This window comes from Anthonomus grandis, chromosome 13 (genome assembly GCF_022605725.1).
Source record: "Anthonomus grandis grandis chromosome 13, icAntGran1.3, whole genome shotgun sequence".
In the NCBI taxonomy this organism is placed as follows: domain Eukaryota; kingdom Metazoa; phylum Arthropoda; class Insecta; order Coleoptera; family Curculionidae; genus Anthonomus; species Anthonomus grandis.
Window position 1 is genome coordinate 899,781 of NC_065558.1, and position 23,108 is coordinate 922,888.

The 23,108-nt window shown below is 29.2% G+C and overlaps 1 protein-coding gene and 1 pseudogene across 1 annotated transcript in view; one reads left to right on the forward strand and one right to left on the reverse strand.

The window, feature by feature from the left end:
- The window catches only part of LOC126744139 (uncharacterized), a 93,914-nt gene extending 79,620 nt beyond the window's left edge, over positions 1–14,294 (forward strand). The window contains exons 11-13 of the mRNA XM_050451485.1: positions 2,947–3,171; positions 7,391–7,562; positions 12,863–14,294. Coding sequence (XP_050307442.1) covers positions 2,947–3,171; positions 7,391–7,562; positions 12,863–13,079 — 614 coding nt within the window. The 3' untranslated portion in view covers positions 13,080–14,294. The remainder of the gene's footprint in view (positions 1–2,946; positions 3,172–7,390; positions 7,563–12,862) is intronic.
- Positions 4,547–4,927, reverse strand: LOC126744325 (40S ribosomal protein S27-like; annotated as a pseudogene).
- Positions 14,295–23,108: the final 8,814 nt, after the last annotated feature.

A 23,108-nucleotide genomic window follows, 5' to 3' on the forward strand; every position in this document is an offset into this window, starting at 1 on the left:
AAAAAAAAATCAATATTTTTGGAAAAAAAAAATATTTCTCAAATTCTTGTACGAATTTAGAAAAACGCTAAAATGGGTGTCCAATGAAATTATCCATGGATTATGTGTGCAAATTTTCAAAATAATAACCGGTCAATTTTTTAAGTTATGAGCTTTTTGTCGAATAAATAGAAAAAAAATCAACATTTTTGGAAAAAAAAATTATTTCTCAAATTCTTGTACGAATTTAGAAAAACGCTAAAATGGGTGTCCAATGAACTTATCCATGGATTATGTGTGCAAATTTTCAAAATAATAACCGGTCAATTTTTTGAGTTATGAACTTTTTGTCGAATAATTAGAAAAAAAAATCAATATTTTTGGAAAAAAAAATTATTTCTCAAATTCTTGTACGAATTTGAAAAAACGCTGAAATAGGTGTCCAATGAGATTGTCCATGGATTATGTGTGCAAATTTTCAAAATAATAACTAGTCAATTTTTTGAGTTATGAGCTTTTTGTCGAATAAATAGAAAAAAAAATCAATATTTTTGGAAAAAAAAAATATTTCTCAAATTCTTATACGAATTTAGAAAAACGCTAAAATGGGTGTCCAATGAAATTATCCATGGATTATGTGTGCAAATTTTCAAAATAATAACCGGTCAATTTTTTAAGTTATGAGCTTTTTGTCGAATAAATAGAAAAAAAATCAACATTTTTGGAAAAAAAAATTATTTCTCAAATTCTTGTACGAATTTAGAAAAACGCTAAAATGGGTGTCCAATGAAATTATCCATGGATTATGTGTGCAAATTTTCAAAATAATAACCGGTCAATTTTTTGAGTTATGAACTTTTTGTCGAATAATTAGAAAAAAAAATTAATATTTTTGGAAAAAAAATATTTCTCAAATTCTTGTAAGAATTTCGAAAAACGCTGAAATAGGTGTCCAATAAAATTATCCATGGATCTTGTGTGCAAATTTTCAAAATAATAACCGGTCAATTTTTTGAGTTATGAACTTTTTGTCGAATAAATAGAAAAAAAATAAATATTTTTAGAAAAAAAAATTATTTCTCAAATTCTTGTAGGAATTTGGAAAAACGCTGAAATAAGTGCCCAATGAAATTATCCATGGATTATGTGTGCAAATTTTCAAAATAATAACCGGTCAATTTTTTGAGTTATGAGCTTTTGGTCGAATAAATAGAAAAAAAATCAATATTTTTGGAAAAAAAAATTATTTCTTAAATTCTTGTACGAATTTGGAAAAACGCTAAAATAGGTGTCCAATGAAATTATCCATGGATTATGTGTGCAAATTTTCAAAATAATAACCGGTCAATTTTTTGAGTTATGAACTTTTTGTCGAATAAATAGAAAAAAAAATCAATATTTTTGAAAAAAAAATGTATTTCTCAAATTCTTGTACGAATTTGGAAAAACGCTGAAATAGGTGTCCAATGAAATTATCCATGGATTATGTGTGCAAATTTTCAAAATAATAACCGGTCAATTTTTTGAGTTGAGCCCTTGGTCGAATAAATAGAAAAAAAATAAATATTTTTAGAAAAAAAAATTATTTCTCAAATTCTTGTAGGAATTTGGAAAAACGCTGAAATAAGTGCCCAATGAAATTATCCATGGATTATGTGTGCAAATTTTCAAAATAATAACCGGTCAATTTTTTGAGTTATGAGCTTTTGGCCGAATAAATAGAAAAAAAATCAATATTTTTGGAAAAAAAAAATTATTTCTCAAATTCTTGTACGAATTTGGAAAAACGCTGAAATAGGTGTCCAATGAAATTATCCATGGATTATGTGTGCAAATTTTCAAAATAATAACCGGTTAATATTTTGAGTTATGAACTTTTTGTCTAATAAATAGAAAAAAAATCAATATTTTTGGAAAAAAAAATTATTTCTCAAATTCTTGTAGGAATTTGGAAAAACGCTGAAATAGGTGTCTAACGAAATTATCCATGGATTATGTGGACAAATTTTCTTTTTTAAATTCGTACGAGAATTTGAGTAAAGAATTTTTTTTCTATTTATTCGACACAAAGTTCTTGGATCATGACAGTTACCTGCCGGATTTTTACTTCTTTTTTCGATGGGTCAACTTATGTCGGAATTCATAATTAATTTTGAACAGGCTTATTTCACTTAGACTGTGACATAATATCAAAAATTTAAAAAAATTGCAGAATTTAAAATTTTAGTGGATAAACACTTTTTTCAACTTTAAGTAGCATACCCCTTACGTTTATCGAAAATTAATTTTTTCCGACATTCCTGTATATTTAAACTCATTAGGACTGAAATAACTTTAATAAAAAAATTGAATTTTTGGTGGACTAAATTAAAATAACTTTTCTACATAAATCTATATGGAATATCCCTAAAACATTAACAGAATAAAAAAATATCCTCCTTACTGTAAACGCATATATACTCCTATCATTAAAACACTAATAATATTCAATAAACATAAATTCCATGCCAGCATCTCACTAATTTCTCAATTCTATCGGTTCTATGCCAATCCCTGACATCATTTGACATAATTTTCCGCCAGTAATAAGCCATTGATATGTCACCACGTTCTGCCAATAGATCACACGTTTAAAAGCCGTCGGAAAACATAAATTAAAGACAGTCCGTCCATTGTTTATCCGTTCCGAGTCATGTAATTATTGATTGTATGTAATAAAATAACTGATGTAATCTTGTCTTACAATCTACGCCCTGTATATAAAAATGAGGCTATTTTATTGCTTATTTCCAGTGAGGAGTTTTTAGACTTATCAATTGATTTACTACTGTTTTAAATAGGGTAAGCCACTGTACTTTTAAAAAATCGTTGCCTTTTCTCCCATATATTTGATCAGTTGGGCCACTGTATCCTGTGGGTCACACTTCAAAGTCTGGTGGACAAATTAATTTTTTTTTCCTTTTTTAGTACAGCAAGCAAAGCCGGTATTCGAACCAAAACCACTGAAGGCCCTGACGCACATTTGCCCCCAAAACTGGATGTCTTTGGGCAATCAGTGCTACCTATTCAGTAAAGAGAGGGTGACGTGGACCGATGCGCATTTCACTTGCGGCCAAATCAACGCTAAATTGGCCGTAATTAAATCGAAGGCGCAGGATCAGAAGTTGAGGATTTTTTTGAACGGATTCACCGGTAAGCATCGACATTCTTTTTATTATTGAATTTATTAGTAACGTTGCTAGAACTTTATCGCTGGAAATGTTTAGTATTTTCTTTTAAAGGTTATCCCTTTATGACTATTCTCTATTAATCCAGGTTTTTTCACTCTTCTAGAGGCTCTGATAGGGCAGAATCTGCACATTGCTCAAAATGTCGAATTCTTTCGAACGCAATAACTCAAATTCTTAATCTTGGAATGATTTGAAATTCTTAAGACTAAAAGTTCCATTGAAGCTTAAGAGCTGTATAGTTTTTGGTGAAGATCGCAGTACAGGGAGGATTGTTATGACCAGTTGTCAAAAAAATATTATACTATCCCTAGACATATTGGCATTTTGTGTATTCAGGGGCCATTTTTAGTCATGATTATTGTTAGTCTGGGATTTTTCACTTTTCTGGGGTGTGATCCTATTCGGTCTAGCTGGGCAGGCAACTTTGTCCTGCTCAATATCCTTCAAGTGTAGTCCTTTCCAGTCTAGATTATTTTATATATTAGGATTCTACTGTCATTTTAAAGGGTTTTGTTCAATAAAGAAAAAAAAGTTTCCTTAATTTCTAAAAGCAATTTCTTTATTTTAAATTTTTTTTTGGAAGAAATCCTGAAATAGGTGTCCAATGTCAAGAGAATCTGTGATCTAAATTTCTAGTTTCTACCTTCTTTAGTTTCAGAGATATGACCATTTTGTCCATTAAAGGAAAAAAGTTGTTTTTCAACTTCCAAGACTAATTCCTTAATTTTTTATTTTTTTTGAACAAAATCCTGAAATAGGTGTCCAATGATTTTATCAAAAGAATATGTGGTTCAAGTCTAAAGTCTCTACCTCCTTTGGTTTCAGAGATATAAGCATTTTGTTCAATAAACGAAAAAAGTGGTTTTTTATATTCCAAGGCCAATTTCTTTATTTTCAATTTTTTTTGGAAAAAATCCTAAAATAGGTATCTATTCAATGATTTTATTAAAAGAATATGTGGTTTAAGCCTCAAGTGTCTACCTTCTTTGGTTTCAGAGATATAAGCATTTTGTTCATTAAAGAAAAAAAGTTGTTTTTTAAATTCCAAGGCTAATTTCTTTATTTTCAATTTTTTTTTTGTAAAAAATCTTGACATAGGTGTTCAAAAGTTTTATCAAGAGAATCTGTAATCCAAGTTTCAAGGCTCTAGCTTCTTTGGTCTCAGAGATATGAGCATTTAGTCCATTGAAGAAAAAAAGTTTTTTTTCAACTTCCAAGACTAATTTCTTCATTTCCAAATTTTTTTTAGAAAAAATCCTGAAATTAGTATCCAATAATTTTATCAAAAGGATCTGTAGTCCAAGTTTCAAGTTTTTGCCTTCTTTGGTTTCAGAGATATAAGAATTTATTAAAAACAAAGCTTAAATAAAATACAAATTACAGATTATTTAATGCTGTTTACGTCTGAAACTGCATCCTTCTGTTAGCCTAGCTTTACCTCCAGTGGATGTGCACAAGATTGTTGAACATCCCTGGCATGGTACAGCACTTTGGGCCTGTGAGAAGATGGTAGAAATGGCGTAGCATCCATAAAATAGCTGCTTGGGTGCTGTACCAAACACTTCTTTTTGTGGGCCCTTCTTTGGCTGTCGGGGGTAGGGTGCAATAAGTCGACTGCTAAAGGCATTTTTTATGCTTTTTCCCTTAAAAAAATTGAAAAATTAGTTGAAATGCACGTGGTAGTGCGGCTATCAACCATGTAAGCATTTTGTCCATTAAAGATAAAAAGCTGTTCTCAAATTCCAAAGCTAATTTCTTTACTTTTAAAAGTTTTTTGAAAAAATCTTAAAATAGGTGTCTTATGGTTTTATCATATAAATCTGTGGTCCAAGTTTCAAATTTGTAACTTCCTTGGTTTTAGAGATATGAGCATTTTGTTCATTGAAGAAAAAAAGTTGTTCCTCAAATTCCAAGACCAATTTCTTTATTTTCAACTTTTTTTTAGAAAAAATCCTGAAATAGGTATCCAATGATTTTATTAAAAGAATATATGGTTCAAGTTTCAAGTCTCTAGCTTCTTTGGTCTCAGAGATATAAGCATTTTGTCCGTTAACGAAAAAAGTTGTTTTTCAACTTCCAAGACAAATTCCTTTATTTTTTATTTTTTTTGAAAAAAATCCTGAAATAGGAATTTTATCAAAAGAATATGTGGTCCAAGTTTCAAGTCTCTGCCATCTTTGGTTTCAGAGATATGTGCATTTTATCCATTGAAGAAAAAAAGTTGTTTCTCATCTTCCAAGACTAATTTCTTTATTTTTAAATTCTTTTTTGAAAAAAATCTTCAAATAGGTGTCTAACGATTTTATCAAAAGAAGCTGTGGTTTACGTTTTAAGTCTCTACCTTCTTTGGTTTCAGAGATATGAGCATTTTGTCCATTAACGAAAAAAGTTGTTCTTCAAATTCCAAGGCGAGTTTCTTTACTTTCAATTTTTTTTGGAAAAAATCCTAAAATAGCTTTTCAATAATTTTACTAAGAGAATACGTGGTCCAAGTTTTAAATCTCTAACTTCTTTGGTTTTAGAGATATAAGCATTTTGCCCATTAAAGAAAAAAGTTATTTCTCATGTTCCACGACTAATTTATTTATTTTCAAATTTTTTTTTGAAGAAATCCTGAAATATGTGTTCAACGATTTTATCAAAACAATATGTGGTCCAAGTTTCAAGTCTCTACCTCCTTTAGTTTCAGAGATATGAGCCTTTTGTCCATTGAAGAAAAAAAGTTGATCCTCAAGTTCCAAAGCTAATTTCTTTACTTTCGAAAGGTTTTAAAAAAAATCATACAATAGTTGTTTAACAATTTTATCATACAGGGTGTTTCAAAATTCACTACATATATTTTAAGGGCGTATTCCTGAGGTCAAAATAAGACTTTTTTTCCTATAAACATGGGTCCTAAAATGCACCCCCTTCAAGCTACAGCCATCGCAAGAAGTGTACAAAAAATCGATTTTTTAAAACTGTGTCTATAGTTTTGCGTCAAATTTAACGAAATTTGGAATACCCCCGTTATTTTAGGCGGTCTATTTACTTTTTATCTTAGAAAAGGCGTGAAACTAATTTTAAGGGGTAAACTGAGGGGGTGCACACTTTTGACGGCCAAAATTTTATGTACGCATACATTTTTTTGAAAATTAAGCTACACCAGAATATGGGGCCATACAAAAATCTAAATTTTATGTCTCTTGCATTTTTTCGATAATACAAATAGTTTTTGAGAAAATCACCGATTAATAAAAGGCTACCAATAACGTAATAATTAAAATTTAAACAGGTAATATTAAGTAGTAGGCTGTGACTATTTGTTTTAGGACATTTTTTAAGCGGCACGACATTTAACAATAAATAGGTAGACTGATTGTTGAAACTTTGTTATTGAGGTTTTTTCAATAAATTGATGAACAATTATTATTTACATTAAAGAATGACGGTTTATAAAAATACAAAAATTGGTTAACAAATTATTTAACATTTATTAACATAATAATTAATTATTTTTTAAATAAACAATAAGCTTCTGAGAAAGAAATATTTTTTTTTAATAAAAAGTGCTCAAAATTTTTACAAAAAGTTAAAGTTTTACGCCTTTTCTAAGATAAAAAGTAAATAGACCGCCTAAAATAACGGGGGCATTCCAAATTTCGTTAAATTTGATGCAAAACTGTAGACACAATTTTAAAAAATCGATTTTTTTTACACTTCTTGCGATGGCTGTAGCTTGAAGGGGGTGCATTTTAGGACCCATGTTTATAGGAAAAAAAAGTCGTATTTTGACCTCAGGAATACGCCCTTAAAATATATGTAGTGAATTTTGAAACACCCTATATAAATCTGTGATCCAAGTTTCAAGTTTTTGCCTTTTTTGGTTTCTGAGATATGAGCATTTTGTCTAATAAAGAAAAAAAAGTTGATCCTCAACTTCCAAGACAAATGTCTTTGATTTCAAAATTTAATAAAAAAATCGTCAAATCGATATCCAATGATCTCACCAAATGAATCCGTGGTCTGCTTCAAATTTGTTTTTAAACCTTTTTTATGCAACAAAATGACGCATTAGACACCCACGTTTATTGGCAATAAACCCGACACGAGCCGCTCTTATTTAATTCCATTACAGTCATCATAGATATTTCCGTATCGAGTCATAAATTAATAATTAATTGTTTTTTTTCCACGTGTAGAAAAACAAGAGAGGTGGATCGGGGCACGATACAATGGAAAATCGAGGCAATGGATATGGGCCTTAAATGGAAAACCTTTGAAATACACCGGATTCGCTCAAGAACCCGGAGTAAATGGGACTGGAAGTTTGGAATGGCACGCTATCGTCATGGATCCTAATCATGCCTATAAGTATGTTGGTATTTTTTTTTAATGATTACTGACTTAGGGAGGAAAAGTAAAGAATGATCTAATTAAGGACCACCTTTTTTTTTCAAATTCTATTTGACCAGAAAGAAATTTATTTTTAATCTATTATGCTGAACAAACCTTCTGGAAAAAAATTCATCTAATTCTAAATTCCTGAGCGGATTAACTTATTAATCTATTAACGATTTTTATAGGGCATACAATTCCAAATAATATTATTATTGTTATTTCATGAAAATTCTTTCATAAGTTTTAGAGTAAGTGGTCACTTTAATTGTACTTAATTAGCTTAGGGAGGAAAAAGGACGAGTAAGCAACATCACACGTCAGCGACTTTAATTTAAATTATTTAGATACCTATTCTGGATTTTTTTAAGGGATACCTATTCTGAATTTCTTTATTTATTTCATTAAATTAAATATATAAGGGAGGTTGGAAAATATTGAACTTTTAGGGATGGTTGAATGAAATGATTATAAAGAGGTGTTTTTTCTTTTAAAAAAAATCAATAAAAGGGATGGAATTTTAAGAGAGTTCTTTTGAAATGAATATATTCCCAGAAGTCTGGATAGCTGTTGCTTATTCTTTTAAGGAGTGTAAAAGTCATTTTCCAAGTAATTCTTTAATTCTTCCAGGCAGTTGAAGACATTGCTAGTTGTTCTAATAATTCGATTTTTAATTACCCCCTTTTAAGCATATAAACCGATCTGAGTCCCATGAATCATTGACGATCACTATGAAATTATTTCTCCCGTCTGAAATGTTCTTAAATACGTAAGAAAAGTACAATTTTATAATGATCCAGAATGTTTCTGAGAGGTGAGATGCGGTAGAAACTGAAAAAGTGGACTTTTTACCCCCTTTTGGGCATATAAACGGATCTGAGTCCCATGAATCATTGACGATCACTATGAAATTATTTCTCCCGTCTGAAATGTTCTTAAATACGTAAGAAAAGTACAATTTTATAATGATTCAGAATGTTTCTGAGAGGTGAGATGCGGTAGAAAGTGAAAAAGTGAACTTTTTACCCCCTTTTGGGCATATAAACCGATCTGAGGCCCCATAAATCATTGACGATCACTATGAAATTATTTTTCCCGTCTGTAAAGTTCTTAAATACGTAAGAAAAGTACAATTTGATAATGATTCAGAATGTTTCTGAGAGGTGAGATGCGGTAGAAAGTGAAAAAGTGGAGTTTTTACCCCCTTTTGGGCATATAAACGGATCTAAGTCTCATGAATCATTGACGATCACTATGAAATTATTTCTCCCGTCTGTGAAGTTCTTAAATACGTCAGAAAAATACAATTTGATAATGTTCCAGAATGTTTCTGAGAGGTGAGATGCGGTAGAAACTGAAAAAGTGGACTTTTTACCCCCTTTTGGGCATATAAACAGATCTGAGTCCCATGAATCATTGACGATCACTATGAAATTATTTCTCCCGTCTGAAATGTTCTTAAGTACGTAAGAAAAGTACAATTTTATAATGATCCAGAATGTTTCTGAGAGGTGAGATGCGGTAGAAAGTGAAAAAGTGGACTTTTTACCCCCTTTTGGGCATATAAACGGATCTGAGTCCCATGAATCAGTGACGATCACTATGAAATTATTTCTCCCGTCTGAAATGTTCTTAAGTACGTAAGAAAAGTACAATTTTATAATGATCCAGAATGTTTCTGAGAGGTGAGATGCGGTAGAAAGTGAAAAAGTGGACTTTTTACCCCCTTTTGGGCATATAAACGGATCTGAGTCCCATGAATCAGTGACGATCACTATGAAATTATTTCTCCCGTCTGAAATGTTCTTAAGTACGTAAGAAAAGTACAATTTTATAATGATCCAGAATGTTTCTGAGAGGTGAGATGCGGTAGAAAGTGAAAAAGTGGACTTTTTACCCCCTTTTGGGCATATAAACGGATCTGAGTCCCATGAATCAGTGACGATCACTATGAAATTATTTCTTCCATCTGTAAAGTTCTGGAAGTAATGTTTAAATTTTTCCAGGCGATTGAAGTTTGGAAAACTTGGGGGGAAAAATTTTTGTAGAAGAATCATACATATGTATATCCATAAAAATGCACAAAATGCTTATAACTTAGGTAACTAGCAAGACAACATGGTTTTTGAAACTTTTTACAGAAATGGACAATTTAATTTCATTAGACACCTATTTGAGTATTTGGTGAAATATCTACAGAGAATATAATATAATGTAATTTTTTCAAAAAATTGATTATTTTTTGAAAAAATTAATTATTTTTTAAAAAATCAATAAATTACTTATAACTCATTAACCAAGAAAACATGGTTTTTGAAAATTTGTACAAAGAATAAATAAATAAAGATGTTTATTTAGCATAATAATTACATACATTACAATAATTATAATTATAATATAAAGCAGTACTGAAGTCTAAAAAGAAAATAAACTACAATAATAATAATAAACCAATAAAAGTTCATTACATACAGGGCTACATTAGGTATAATAGAGTGGTGGTTAGCGTAATAAAAGAAAACGTACACAACAATTATTAGCATTAATAAAACCTAACCTAGGACATCACGAATGGTATAATAAAACTTATAACTAAAATTATAAAAAGAATATAATGTACAACACAAAAAAAAATAGAAATACTCTTAGCTATCCCTATTTAAAAGATGTTTTCTCAATAGCCTCCTAGACTGGTTTACATTATCACAGGCAATTTATTAAATTCTATTGAGCCTCTAAATAAAATCGAATTAAGTAACTGAACAGTGTTACACCTATCCACTATGGCGAAATCTTGACGATGTCTAGTATTGTATGTGTATACGTACATCCTCAAACGATTTTAACTTTTCACAGATATAGCTGAGTAACAAACGATGTTTCAATTTAAATATAAACAAATAGACATTAAACTTTATAAGTTCGGTCATAGACATCATGTTTAGGAGACTTAACATACATTTAATTGGTCTTGGAGTATTTCTAAATTAAAATTAATTTGCTCCGGTAGTGTGCTACTTTTACTCGGCAACAGTGTTTTCAAATTCTTCCATAGTTCCTTCGGGTTCTTTTTATTAGAATCTATACATTCAAAAAAATAATTTTCTTTTTCTACTCTGATTCTGTTAACTGTAAAATTTCTTTTAGCCTTATATTGATTCCAAGTATTTTCACTTTTATCAATTATAGCCCTCTTATATAAATTATCTTAGTTCTCTTATCTCCTCGGTTATCCATTTTTTATCCCTATATTTTAATATTTGTAAACATTTAGTCCTCGGAGATATTTTAGCTAAAATACTCTTTATATCATTCACAAAAGAATTAGCCAATCTATTTACATCAGAGATACTGTTATTCCACTCGAATGCAAGAAGTTCTTATAATTTTACAGAATTATAGTTCTTAAATGATCTTTGATATGATACAAGTTCTATATTTTGATCTTTTTTTCATTTGGGAGAATTGATAAAATGGAATTTTGGGTGTTATATGTGCACTATGAGATAAGTGCTTGTCATTGGTAATTATAAAATCAATTAAAGTTTGTTTAGCAGAAACAGTTCTAGTTGGAGTTTTGACTATCTGTGAAAATCCATTTCTTAATATTATGTCCTCAATTTTGTTGCCATAGAAAGTATTTTTAAAAAGATTAAAATTAAAGTCACCAACATTTGCTCCATTAAAGTCACTAACTTCATCTAGATATTGATCAAAAAACTCTAAAAATTTAGCATCATCTTTGTAAGGTGGATGATATAAAACAGAACACAAATACTTATTATGATACACAGACATTTCAAAAGACAGTAAAGAAGGATAATTTAATTTCATTGAACACATATTTAAGCATTTTGTGAAAAATCTACAGAAAGTTCTCTTTTTTTTGAAAAAATTAATTATTTTTTGAAAAATCAATAAGTTGCCTAAAACTCATTAACCAAGACATTATGGTTTTTGAAAATTTGTACAGAGATGGCCTATTTAATTTCATTGAATACCTATTTAAGTATTTTATGAAAAATATTCAGAAAGTTTAAAAAAAAATCTTTTTTTTGAAAAAGTCAATATATTACTTATAACTCCTTAACCAAGAAAACGTAGTTTTTGAAAATTTGGACACAGATGAATTATTTTATTTTATCGAACACCTATTTAAGCATTTTGTGAAAAATCAACAAAGTGCTTATAACTCATTAACCAAGATAGCAAGGCTTCTGAAAATTTGTACAGAGATGATCCATTTAATTTCATTAGACACATATTTCAGCATTTTTTAAAAAATCTACAGGAACTGCAAAAAAAATAATTTAAAAAATTAATAAAAAATTATTTTTTTGGAAATTTGATTTTTTTTCCTAAATAATCAATAATATACTTATAAACTTATCAATTAAGATAGTAAGACTTTTAAAAATTTGTATAGGGGTAGCCTATTTAATTTCATCCTATTTTAGCATTTTTTTTGGAAAATCTACGGGGGGTTTAATAAAATTTAATTTCCGGGAAAGAATGAGTTATTGAAAAATCAACAAAATACTTAGAACTCATCAACCAAGATACGCTTTTGAACATTCTTACTGGAATAACCCATTAAATTTTATTAAAAAGTATTTTTTTGAAAAATAAATAGAAAATTGATAAAAAAATTGGAATCTTGTAGAAAAGTGATTTTTTCTTAAAGAAATTCTTATAACTCATCAAACCAAGATAGCATGGCTTTTATAAACGTTTACAAGGGTGTTCAATTTAATTTCATTAAATACCAATTATAATTTTTTTTAAAAATGGAAAGGTTTAGTAAAATGTATTTTTTGTAGATGTTTAAAAAAAAAATAAACAAAATACTTGACCTGATGACCCAAAAGACAGTAAATCATTAAATTTTATTAGACACCTATATCAGGATTTCTCGAATAATATAAAGGGAATTAAAAAAATTTTTGAGTGTTGAAATTTTGTACAGGGATATCTCAATACAATACTGCACCCCCGATTAACGTTTAATAACGGTTTAATAACTAATAAGGAGGTTTTATACTAACAAGGAAGTTTTAAAACCACAAGATATCTCGAGTTCCGTTGGTCCTACGAGGAAATTATTAAGGAGTAAATTGCAGCTTGAAGTTTTCTCTATCGAAAGTTCCCTAAGCAATTTTCTCGAAAAACGAACGGTTCTCGAGATATTTGAAGAAGAATGGTTGGGTGAATTTCCCTGCTGATTTTATCTATTTTATTTAAACCCTCGATTTTAACTCGGGATGATAATTTTCCAGGTGGACCCACAAAAACGAAATGGAAAAACACTATTACATCTGTCAAGTGAAAGGTAGAGCAGTAAAAAGGCTGAACTACCCCAGAAGACCTTCGGCAACCATCGACATCCTTCCAGAGAGGAGATACCAAAAGAGGTTACAGCAGAGAGACAACCGTGGCCGAAACTATAAAAACAGAAGGATTAATAATAGAAATAAAAGGGTGGAAGATGAGTGAATGGAGAAACAAGAAGTAATAGTCAATACATATATTCCTTGGTAATAGTCTAAAGAAAAAAAAAACATTCTCAGAATATTTTGTACTTTGCCGGTCTGAGAAGGAGTATTTCAAGACTCAGTAAGATGTTGACAATTATTGATGAGCGTGTATTCCTATAATTTATGTTGTACTATTCCCAAGCAACACATCATATTATATATTTATTTAAGGATCTTTTAGTAAATTATTGATTTTGATATATTTATCAAACTGAAGTAATTTATTTATATCATATACGATTCTGTTTACAAAAGTAAGAAAATTTTGACATTTAAAAAATTGACACGGAATTTACGTATTTAGTTTTTAAACTCGATTACTACACTTCAAATAATTGATGAAATTCTTCTTAAAAAATCACTGCAGAATTTCTTTTTTCATTAACATAACCCTTACCCCCCCACCCACCCCAAACATTTAACCAGTAAGATATTCCTTTGAAAAATCACTGTTTTTCGTCCATAATATTCAATCTAATAGCACTACAATGTATTAAATATTTATTAATATACATAAATATAATTATATCAAATTTAAATAAACAAACTGTGTTATTAGATTGGATATTAATGATGAAATCAGCTGTTTTTCATGCGTAGTATTTGAAAAAATAATGATTTTTTAAAACAATTTCTAACTGGTAAATTATGTGGGGTTGGTGGGGGGCTAAGGGTAGAATTAATGAAAAACGTTTTTTATTTCCGGAAAATAATTACCTGAGAGAAAAATGCTTATATTATTAACACGTAATAAACCTTCTTGTTAAACCTGAATAACATAAACATAGTATTAACAATAAGCAAATATTTTATCCGATATTTATAATTGAAGTTCAACCAAAAAAATGATGTAATCCATGTAATCCAAAAAATGAACGTTTATTGAACTATCGTGTGTTGCTTGGGCTAGGGATCTTAGTCAAAAGATCATTTTGTAATTTGTAGAATAATTATCAGTATTAAATTATATGTCCAAAATCATTAGCGCCTAATGGATTTGTAATTATAGGTGAGCTTCTAATAGGTTAACAAATGTATATTAATTTTTTTTTTGTATGTAAATTCGCCGTTACCCAATAACTGCCATGAACTTCCTGCTTTTAAGTTATTTTTGTTGTGCGTGCTAAAATCGTGTAGTTACCACTTTTTGTATAAATAAATGTTGTTTAATTTACCCAATAGTTTTTTTTTTAAATCCTAAATTATAGACTTAAAACTGTGCATATAGTTTTGGTTTTTTTGTATCTTGATATGCTGGCGAAGTCGCTCCGTTGGAGCTACAAACATTAATTCTTTGAAGTTTATTGTGACTTTTTCTCACTTTGTATATACGTACTCCTTTAACTTCTGAAGTAATATTAATTTTGTCAAGGGCGTAAAGAAAACAAATCAGAAATAACTCAAAAATGTATCTTGATAATGTGGCAACAATCTATAAAACCCTCATAACATCCCAACCAACTTTTCATACCACAAACCCAAGCTTTTCTTGATATTATGACGAAGGCACTTAATTTAAATTACATTGGTTTCTTGACTAGTTGGTGAAAAAGCACGAAAGTCTGCCATTTGTTTTTTTTTTCATTATACTCTAACACATGTAAGGAATAATAAATAAAAAAGACTCATGAAGTATTTCTTTGCCTATTTGATTAGTTATGATCTTATTACAGTCAACAGAATCTAAAAACTACTGATATGCCATGATACTGTCTTGATACTTGGTGAAAGTACCATATCAAATAATGCATGAAACTTTGTTGATGTGTTGGTGCAAGAGCCACCTTATTCTTGACATTTTGGTGAATAAGCCTTGTTTACAATACTCTGACCAGTTAAAACCCAGAAACGGACAATTTAAATTAAGAGAGTTTATAGTGCTAGGCATTTCTTCCATATACGTTTTTATGCCCACTTTTTATAATCTTTTTAATTGTTTTTATTAAAATTAACAGACTGGAATAATAAAATTCGAAAAAAAATTGCCTCATCCCATAAAAACGACTGGACTCATTCGCACGAAATTGTTATAATCTGACCATTCAAACGATCGTTTAGGTTTAAAATCACTTAAAAAGATAATCGCGTAACGAAACGGTTTTATCTCCCTGTGTGGTATCGAGGAGATTTTAACTCTCTTCTTCTTATCTGCCTATAAAACGACCGCGATCCTCTTTGGTTTTTGTTTAATTACACTACTAGCCGGGGAATTATGGCTTTTTAATAATAAATTTGAAATAATCAATATCGACATCGAAGCTTTCTGAATCACTATTATCATCGTCAATGGTTATCATTTTCACTGTTTGAATATTGATTTTCTTTAATTGCTTTCTGGTAAGAGTATGTAATGATTATTGAGGGAATATAGCAGAAATATTTTACCAAAGGAATATACTTGGGTAGATATGGAGTTGCGTGTTTTTGCATATTAATATTTTTTACGAAAAATACGGATATTTTTAAAGGAATTCCTGGCAAAGGAAGAGCACTACCTCAAAAATTAACTGAGTTAGAGCCAATTTTGCCCAAGGACCACTAACTTGGAAATGTTTAAACAGCCAATCAATCCAATCAATGGATTTCTATCATTTCTTCGATGGAAGTTAAATAAAACTTTAAGGTCTAAATAAACATTAAAATGAAATTGATGGTCGTAATTTATTTTTGAGCAACCCTGTATATACAAACTTCACGTACAAAAATGCGCAACTTGAAATAAAAATCGACGGGTCTGAGCGTTTTTTTTTTCGAACACACCCATGAATTTAGACATAACTTTTGCGATGCAGTGTATGTATGGCTGGTTAAGTAGAATTGCATTCATTTGCTAGACTTCGCCAGCCTGCATATTTAGAACAAATTGATACTTTTTAATTTTTATTTCTTTAATATTGTAACATTATGTGGTATGAATAAAGGCCTTACTTATTTATTTATTTATTCTTGTCATTAGGTTCTAAAAACAATGTCAGATATCGCTTTCAATTCCGACCATCCTGGAATATATGGTGCAATTAGGGTGACTTATTGGCCTTTTCCTGTTTACCTGAAGGTCCTGCTAAAGCATAACCGATTACTCTTTTTAAAAGAAGAGCCGCGAATGTGCTCCTCTCCTGCTGTATCGAACAGGTGATAAGTCACGCAGGCAGGAGCCCGATACCGTGTTCAACAGCATATTAATATGCGCCTAATGCTCGCGGCTCTATACCTACAAAAGCCTCCGATCCGACATATTTTATTTATAAGCCTTCTTTATTTACTTTTCGCGACACGTAAATTACACTCTGGGTTACCTGGTTCGCGATTCAAGGGTCGTTCTTCAAGAATATACACCTTGAGATGTGCCTAAAGTCGGTTATTTAACCGGGGAATTGCCCGATTAGGCCGCTTGCTTAGTGTAAATTATACACGTTTAAAGGTAATTTATGGTCGGCTGGTTTATACAATGGTAAAATGGATTTATGAGGTGGGAGCTTGGAACAACCATTTTCAAGCATAATCATATTTAACCGTTTGTAAATGGTGATGGTAAAAGTGCAAAAAAAAGAGATTTTTAGGTTAGTTTGGAAATATCTTAATAAACCCAGTACGTGCATTCTTGACCTAAGAATGTCGAATATTTGTTTTAAGGAATTTTAGACGTGGCTCCCGGTAAAACAGAACGAAACGGATCGTCTATTATGATCGAAATGACAACATTCTTGCAGCATTCGAAAAACGTTCGGAATCTATGAAATGTCGGACCGAATTTACTTAAAATTTCACTCATTTCAGAGCTTTAACGTAAAGCACGAGAGATGCTTGGGATGTTCTGTTCATGTCACGATATGGCAGACATTTTGTTTTATTCTATCTATAAAAATATACCTTATTTAATCTTTTATCTCGACAGTGATTTTAAAAATGCCTTTTTCCTTATAATTCATTACAGAAAAAAAGTCTATATTTTTTAATGTTTTTTTGATAATATTATGGACGATCGTAATGAATAAACGATCTAAATATTTTATAGGGAGACAAACTACGTTAGAAAAACACAATTTTCAGATGTTCAAAATGGAAACATGAAACTATATTGTATTTTGCTTAATAATGTGTCCAAATATCATAAACGATTTAAATTTATAGTGTGTCTCTCATTTGTATTTTAAAATTTGCAGTATTGGCGACTGCTTATAGGCTTGATTGCAATAAGAAAATTATCTTGACGGTGATTTTTAACATAGGAACGATTAGTTTTTTTATTTTAGTCGGCCACAATTAATGGAATAACATAACATTTCTGGAAGATGATTAAAAAACATATTTTTTCTTAATGCATTTCTATAAACAACTACGATAGATTTTTAAATTAGACATTTTTTTATAATAAATTCTAGGGTTTTAAAAGTATGTTTTTTAATGCACTTCAAGCATTTTAAATTTATATACTTTATATGTAAAGTCCCTTTTATATATTTATATTTGAGAGAAATTTTAAAGTATTTTCCATTTGCTTCGATTTCTCCTCACCGTAGCATCAAAATCTTAAATAAATTATACGAATACTAGACAAATATATCTTTCTTTTTAAAATTAACTAAATATTTAAATTAAATTTATAATAAATATTCCAGAAATATCTAAAGAACATTACTCTCAAATACCCTGGAGTTATTTGTAATTTAATAAAACAAGGAAAATTAAAAAATAACTACAAGTTTGAAACAGGAATTATATTTGTAACTATATATAATTATAGATCATGTGAGATTTAAAGTACTTGTTTTTAATATTTATAATGTAACATTATTTAATTATTTGTGTCTAACTGTTCGTAATTAAATATATATATAATATTTAATACATATGAAACCAGTAATATTTATTTTGAATATTCATAGAATATTTTCCTAGTCTTTCAAATATTATGTAAATATTCTATAAAGAAAAATGCTTCGAGGGTATTACTATCTCTTTTCTAATCTAAAAAAAGCCAATTTTTATTTATAGTAATTTTATTAATTTAGATTAATTTATTATTTTAAATAATTTTTATTTGATTCCAAGAATTTAAAGTTTATGTATATGTTTTACATTTAATTAAAATGATGTTCTCTCACTTCCAGGTTTTAACATATATTTTTTAAACTTCTTCCGTATATTGGAAATAATTTGTCATATCCTGGACGTTTTAAATAATTTTTATTATATTCCAGAAATTTGGTAAATTGTCATAAATATTCCAGATTTTTGGAACAATTTTTTCCTAGTCTTTTAGATATATTGTACATGCATTCCAGGCATTAGGGACAATTACTTCTAATAGTTCACCCCTTTTATGTAGAATTAATTCTAAAAAGTAATACAGTTTTATAAATGTTTTTTCACGAGTACAACCTAAATCGTTTATTTAAATACCCGAAGGAATTCCTCTGGTAAATGATTTAAATTAATCGATATTTATTTAATTCCAAAAAAAAAGCTCGTCACCACCTGCCCAATTTGAGCTACTGAGGAATGCTAGTAGAGTGCGGTAAAGAGCGGACTAGTGTCAGGCATTTTCGGAATCGTCTTTAACAAGCCGACCACCCATGGAGCGGGTACGCTCTCTATCATTGGCACCTTATCTTTATTGCTGGTACCGGAGCTCCTAAAACTATAAATTTAATATATAGTGGGTACCCGCTTTCGGTTAATTCGGTGCCGCTCGCTTTTATGGGAAACACGAATTTTTAATCGGTCCCTCTTTTCTCGGTTATAGATCGGTTTGTTGGGACTCTTTTTATACTTTGTCACCTCGTTTAAATGGACTTCTTTTTGTTAAATTCTTCATTAAAAAAAAAAACAGAAACTTACACTTTCTATCTATGTCTAAGTATTAAGAATTTGAAATTTTTTATTTATTTTTTCCAAGAATTTTTAATTGTTTTGTCCAGGCATCATTTCATGACTTTTAGGTATTTAAAGTTATTTTTCCAGGCATTTTACACCGATTTTTTTTTATTATGTATACATTTTTAATCGAAATTTTATCCAAGGGGTCAGAGGTTAGTCAAATGTAAAAAAAAATTCAATAAGGAGATCGTGTGGTTGGTAAACGCTTTTACAACGATATGCATAATTTTAATGGATATGAGGATTTATTCTTTAATTATTTTTTTTACCTATGAATGACAAATGCTTTTAATGCACTTCAAGCGTTTTAAATTTTTATACTTCATATTAAAAGTATTTTTTTTATAATTCCCTTTTATATATTTATATTTGGGAGACATTTTAAAGAATTTTGCATTTTCTTCAAAATTTACCCAATTTAGCTCCTACCCTAGTAGCATCAAAATATTGGATAAATTTTAAATAGAATATTTGACAAATATATCTGGCGCCGCTCTTTTTAAAATTAATTAAATATTTCAATCAAATATTTCAAAAATGTCATTACTTTCAAATACTCTGGAGTTATTTTAAATTTAATAACACAAGGAAAATTATAAACAAAATACATGCACCGATAAGGAGATCGTGTGGTTGGTCAACATAAATAATTTTTAAATGTACAAAATTTTATTGAAAGTTTTCTCTTACATTTGTACAAAAAAAGGCCTTATGTGTAGGCGGATTATGGCTATGCACTACTGTCATATGCTAACTAAAACTGAAAAAAAAACAATTTTTCTCATGAATTGGGAGTATTTTTTTATATTTTATATAATTCCAAAAGGCTAATTTGTTATTAAAAAAAATCCCAATTTTTTCTCATTTTAGTATTTTCTTTAATTTTTTGTATTAAAAAATCCACTTTTTTCTTTAATTTCATTACAAGGATTTAAAGATATTTCAATACATTGAAACATTCCGATTCAAATCCGAGGCAAAAGCTTTTTTGTCAAGATTTAGCAGTAACTTGTTTATTGAATTCCAGGGATTTGATAAAACGTTTAAAAAATTCGATATTTTTTTATGAAAGAATAAAAACACTGATTTTTCTAGTATTAAAGGTAGTCTGACCATTATTCCAAGGATTTAAGGGAATTTTTTATAAATTTTTTTGTTTTTAATTTTTTATATTTACGTTTCAAATAATTTTTCACATAATTAAAAATAAATTAAATGTTTTAAAATTACCAATTTTTTTTAGCATTTAAAGAATTTATTTATTTTGTTCCAAGGACTTAAAATAGTTTTTGTGTTTATTTAGAAACTTAAATAAATTCTCATATTTTAATCTATGAATTTTAAAAATTGACTTAATTTGAATTTTCATGAAGGTATAAAATATATTTTGTTTAAAATTAAATATCTGATTTTTCTAGTAAATAAAGTTTAATATACAAGGGATTTGAAAACAAATATATTGTTTATTAAATATTTAAAATGATTTTTTCTTTTTAATGAAACATGCCCCGTAAGCTCTTCAAATAACTTATTCCAAAAAATGTAATTAAAGTATCATATACTTTCCAGATATTTCAAATAAATTTGAAGTGATTTTTTCATTTAAAGTACTTTAAAAAACTTAATTAAAGGCAATATTATTAAAAGAATTAAAAATTTTATTTATTTTTTTTATTTCAAGGCTTTAACATTAATTTTCATTTTTTACCAAATTTGATATCGCTTTTAATACAAAAAAATTGAATATTTTAAAAATGCCAGTTTTTTCAGAATTTTATAATAATTTTTAAAATCTTATTGCAGAGACATGATGTAATTTTTGAAAAATTTCAGGAAGAAATATAATTTTATAATTAAAATAGAGACGGAAATAATTTTATTTTATTAATCTCAACGGTGGTTATAGGTGTAGACCTTAACAACGACTTTAAATATATTTAAATAATAAAATATTAATCTTACTAATGATTTTAAAGATAATTTATCTTGCCAGTGTTTAAAAAAAATTATGATTTATTAGTCAATAAATTAAATATCATTGGATTATAACGTACCTGGCCTGCAAGTAAATATACTAGACCAATTACCTTTAAATTTTTAACAATTATTGTTATTTCATTTTAACAATAATTACTAAAAACTGTATTGAAATACAGACCAAGTACCTAGTTACTACAAATAAATTATCCTGTCTAGAAATCACACGAATCTTGTTTGTGCATATTTTTATTCTGTCTTAAACTGTGGAATATTATTACGTTATCTGACGATCCTGAGCTGACCATAATTATTAACACTTGCACAAGTCTAAGATGATCAATCTAGATATGAAAGAAGGCTAGAGTGATAGGATGGCACTATTGACACCATTTATATAATGATTCTCAGGCTGAATGTAATATCTGAAGAATGTCCTAGGATTAGTGTATATTTCTGGAATATTTCTTAATTAGGAATGATATCCATATGAACTTTGTTCTTGTATTTTCACAAGATATTATTGAATATCAAGAATAAAAATACGTTTAAAGGATATCCAGTGAATGATCTAAGTAGTCACGTAAGTGCATACTGAAACCAACCTACCAGCACACAATTTAATCAAGCAAAAAAAAAATGTTATAAGAAAAATATTTGATAAAATAGCATCCGAACAATCCGACTTGCCCATAATTACGTCGAGTTTAAAAATGAGCGTGGCGGCCCCCGATACCGATATAATAACCCGTAGGAGCCCCTTTTTGCGGATCGTTTATTAAAACGGTTACGGGGAACCTACCGGAGTGCGATGGTGACAAAAAAGTCTCAATTTTGCGCCGCGAGGTCTTTGATAAAAATCTCGAGGCAGGCGCGGCCCTTTGCCGGCTTTATAGTAATGAGGCCCCGCTCATATATGATCGCCAACAAAAAAAAAACTGGTATAAGATTCCTTTTATATAAGCAGCAATAGAGACTATGGACGTCAGGGAATTTATCAGCATGTAATAAACAACCAAATAAGTTTAAACCTGTAAAGAAAAAATAAAATAAACAGGTTAAAAAGATGCAAGAGACATGCTGGATGATTATTTAATATGTACAGGATGTCCCAGATTCGAGGGTGACCATTGAGATCTCGGAAACCGTAAGAGTTACGGGGTCGGTTAAATGGAAGCAAAGTTGCGCAATTTGGAACTTAATAAAATGACGTTTAAAAAATTTGTGTTCATAAAACACATAAAAATCTTTTTTTTTTTTGTTAAATTATCTATGTTTCGGTAAGTATCTATTCATGTGATCTGGGTATAATTACGCCCTTGTCATTTATTTACTTGTGCCATATTTCACGCAACTTGCAGTAAAGGAAAAAATCATTTATTTTTTCAGATGGATCCGAAACGGTTTTTTGGTATCAAAACTGTTGATATTCCAAATCAAAGTCGTAGTGAAGATGAAAATTTGTCAGACGACAACCTTTACCAAAACAGAACACGAGAGAGAAGTTGAGGATGTCATAATTTGTGAAACCGATTATTCTGATAGTGAAGATGATGTTCCCCTTTTAACACTAGCTGCAGCGTACAAGAAAAACAAAACAAAAAGGGTGGTTCTTGACATAAGAAGGTATCTGAGGAAGACAAATTATTCAAAGGAACTGAATTTTTAGAAATCGATATTTTGAATTTTGATGGTATTTTTGGTTATTTCAATTTTTTTTTACTGATGAAATATTGGTGTATAAAGCGGAACAGACTAATTTATATGCTATCTAATGTAGGCCTATGATAAGCTATTCAAAATCCGTCCCTTTTTAGAAAAAATGCGAGAAAAATACTTAGTTTTTCCAAAAGAAGAACATCGTGCTACTGACGAACAAATTATTCCTATAAAAGCTCGATCAATCCTAAGGCAATATAAAAACCTCATAAATAGGGTTACAAAGTATTTGTACTAAGTGGAGTTTCAGGCTTCAGCTATGATTTTGATTTCTTTTCTAGACCAACTAAGTTGCAGGCTCATCAACCTGATCCTGGAGCAAGTAGTAATGTGGTAGTAAAACTGACAGAGTCAGTTCAAGGAATCAAAATTACAAAGTTTTTTTTTGAATGTTGGTTTACGAGCCTTCCAC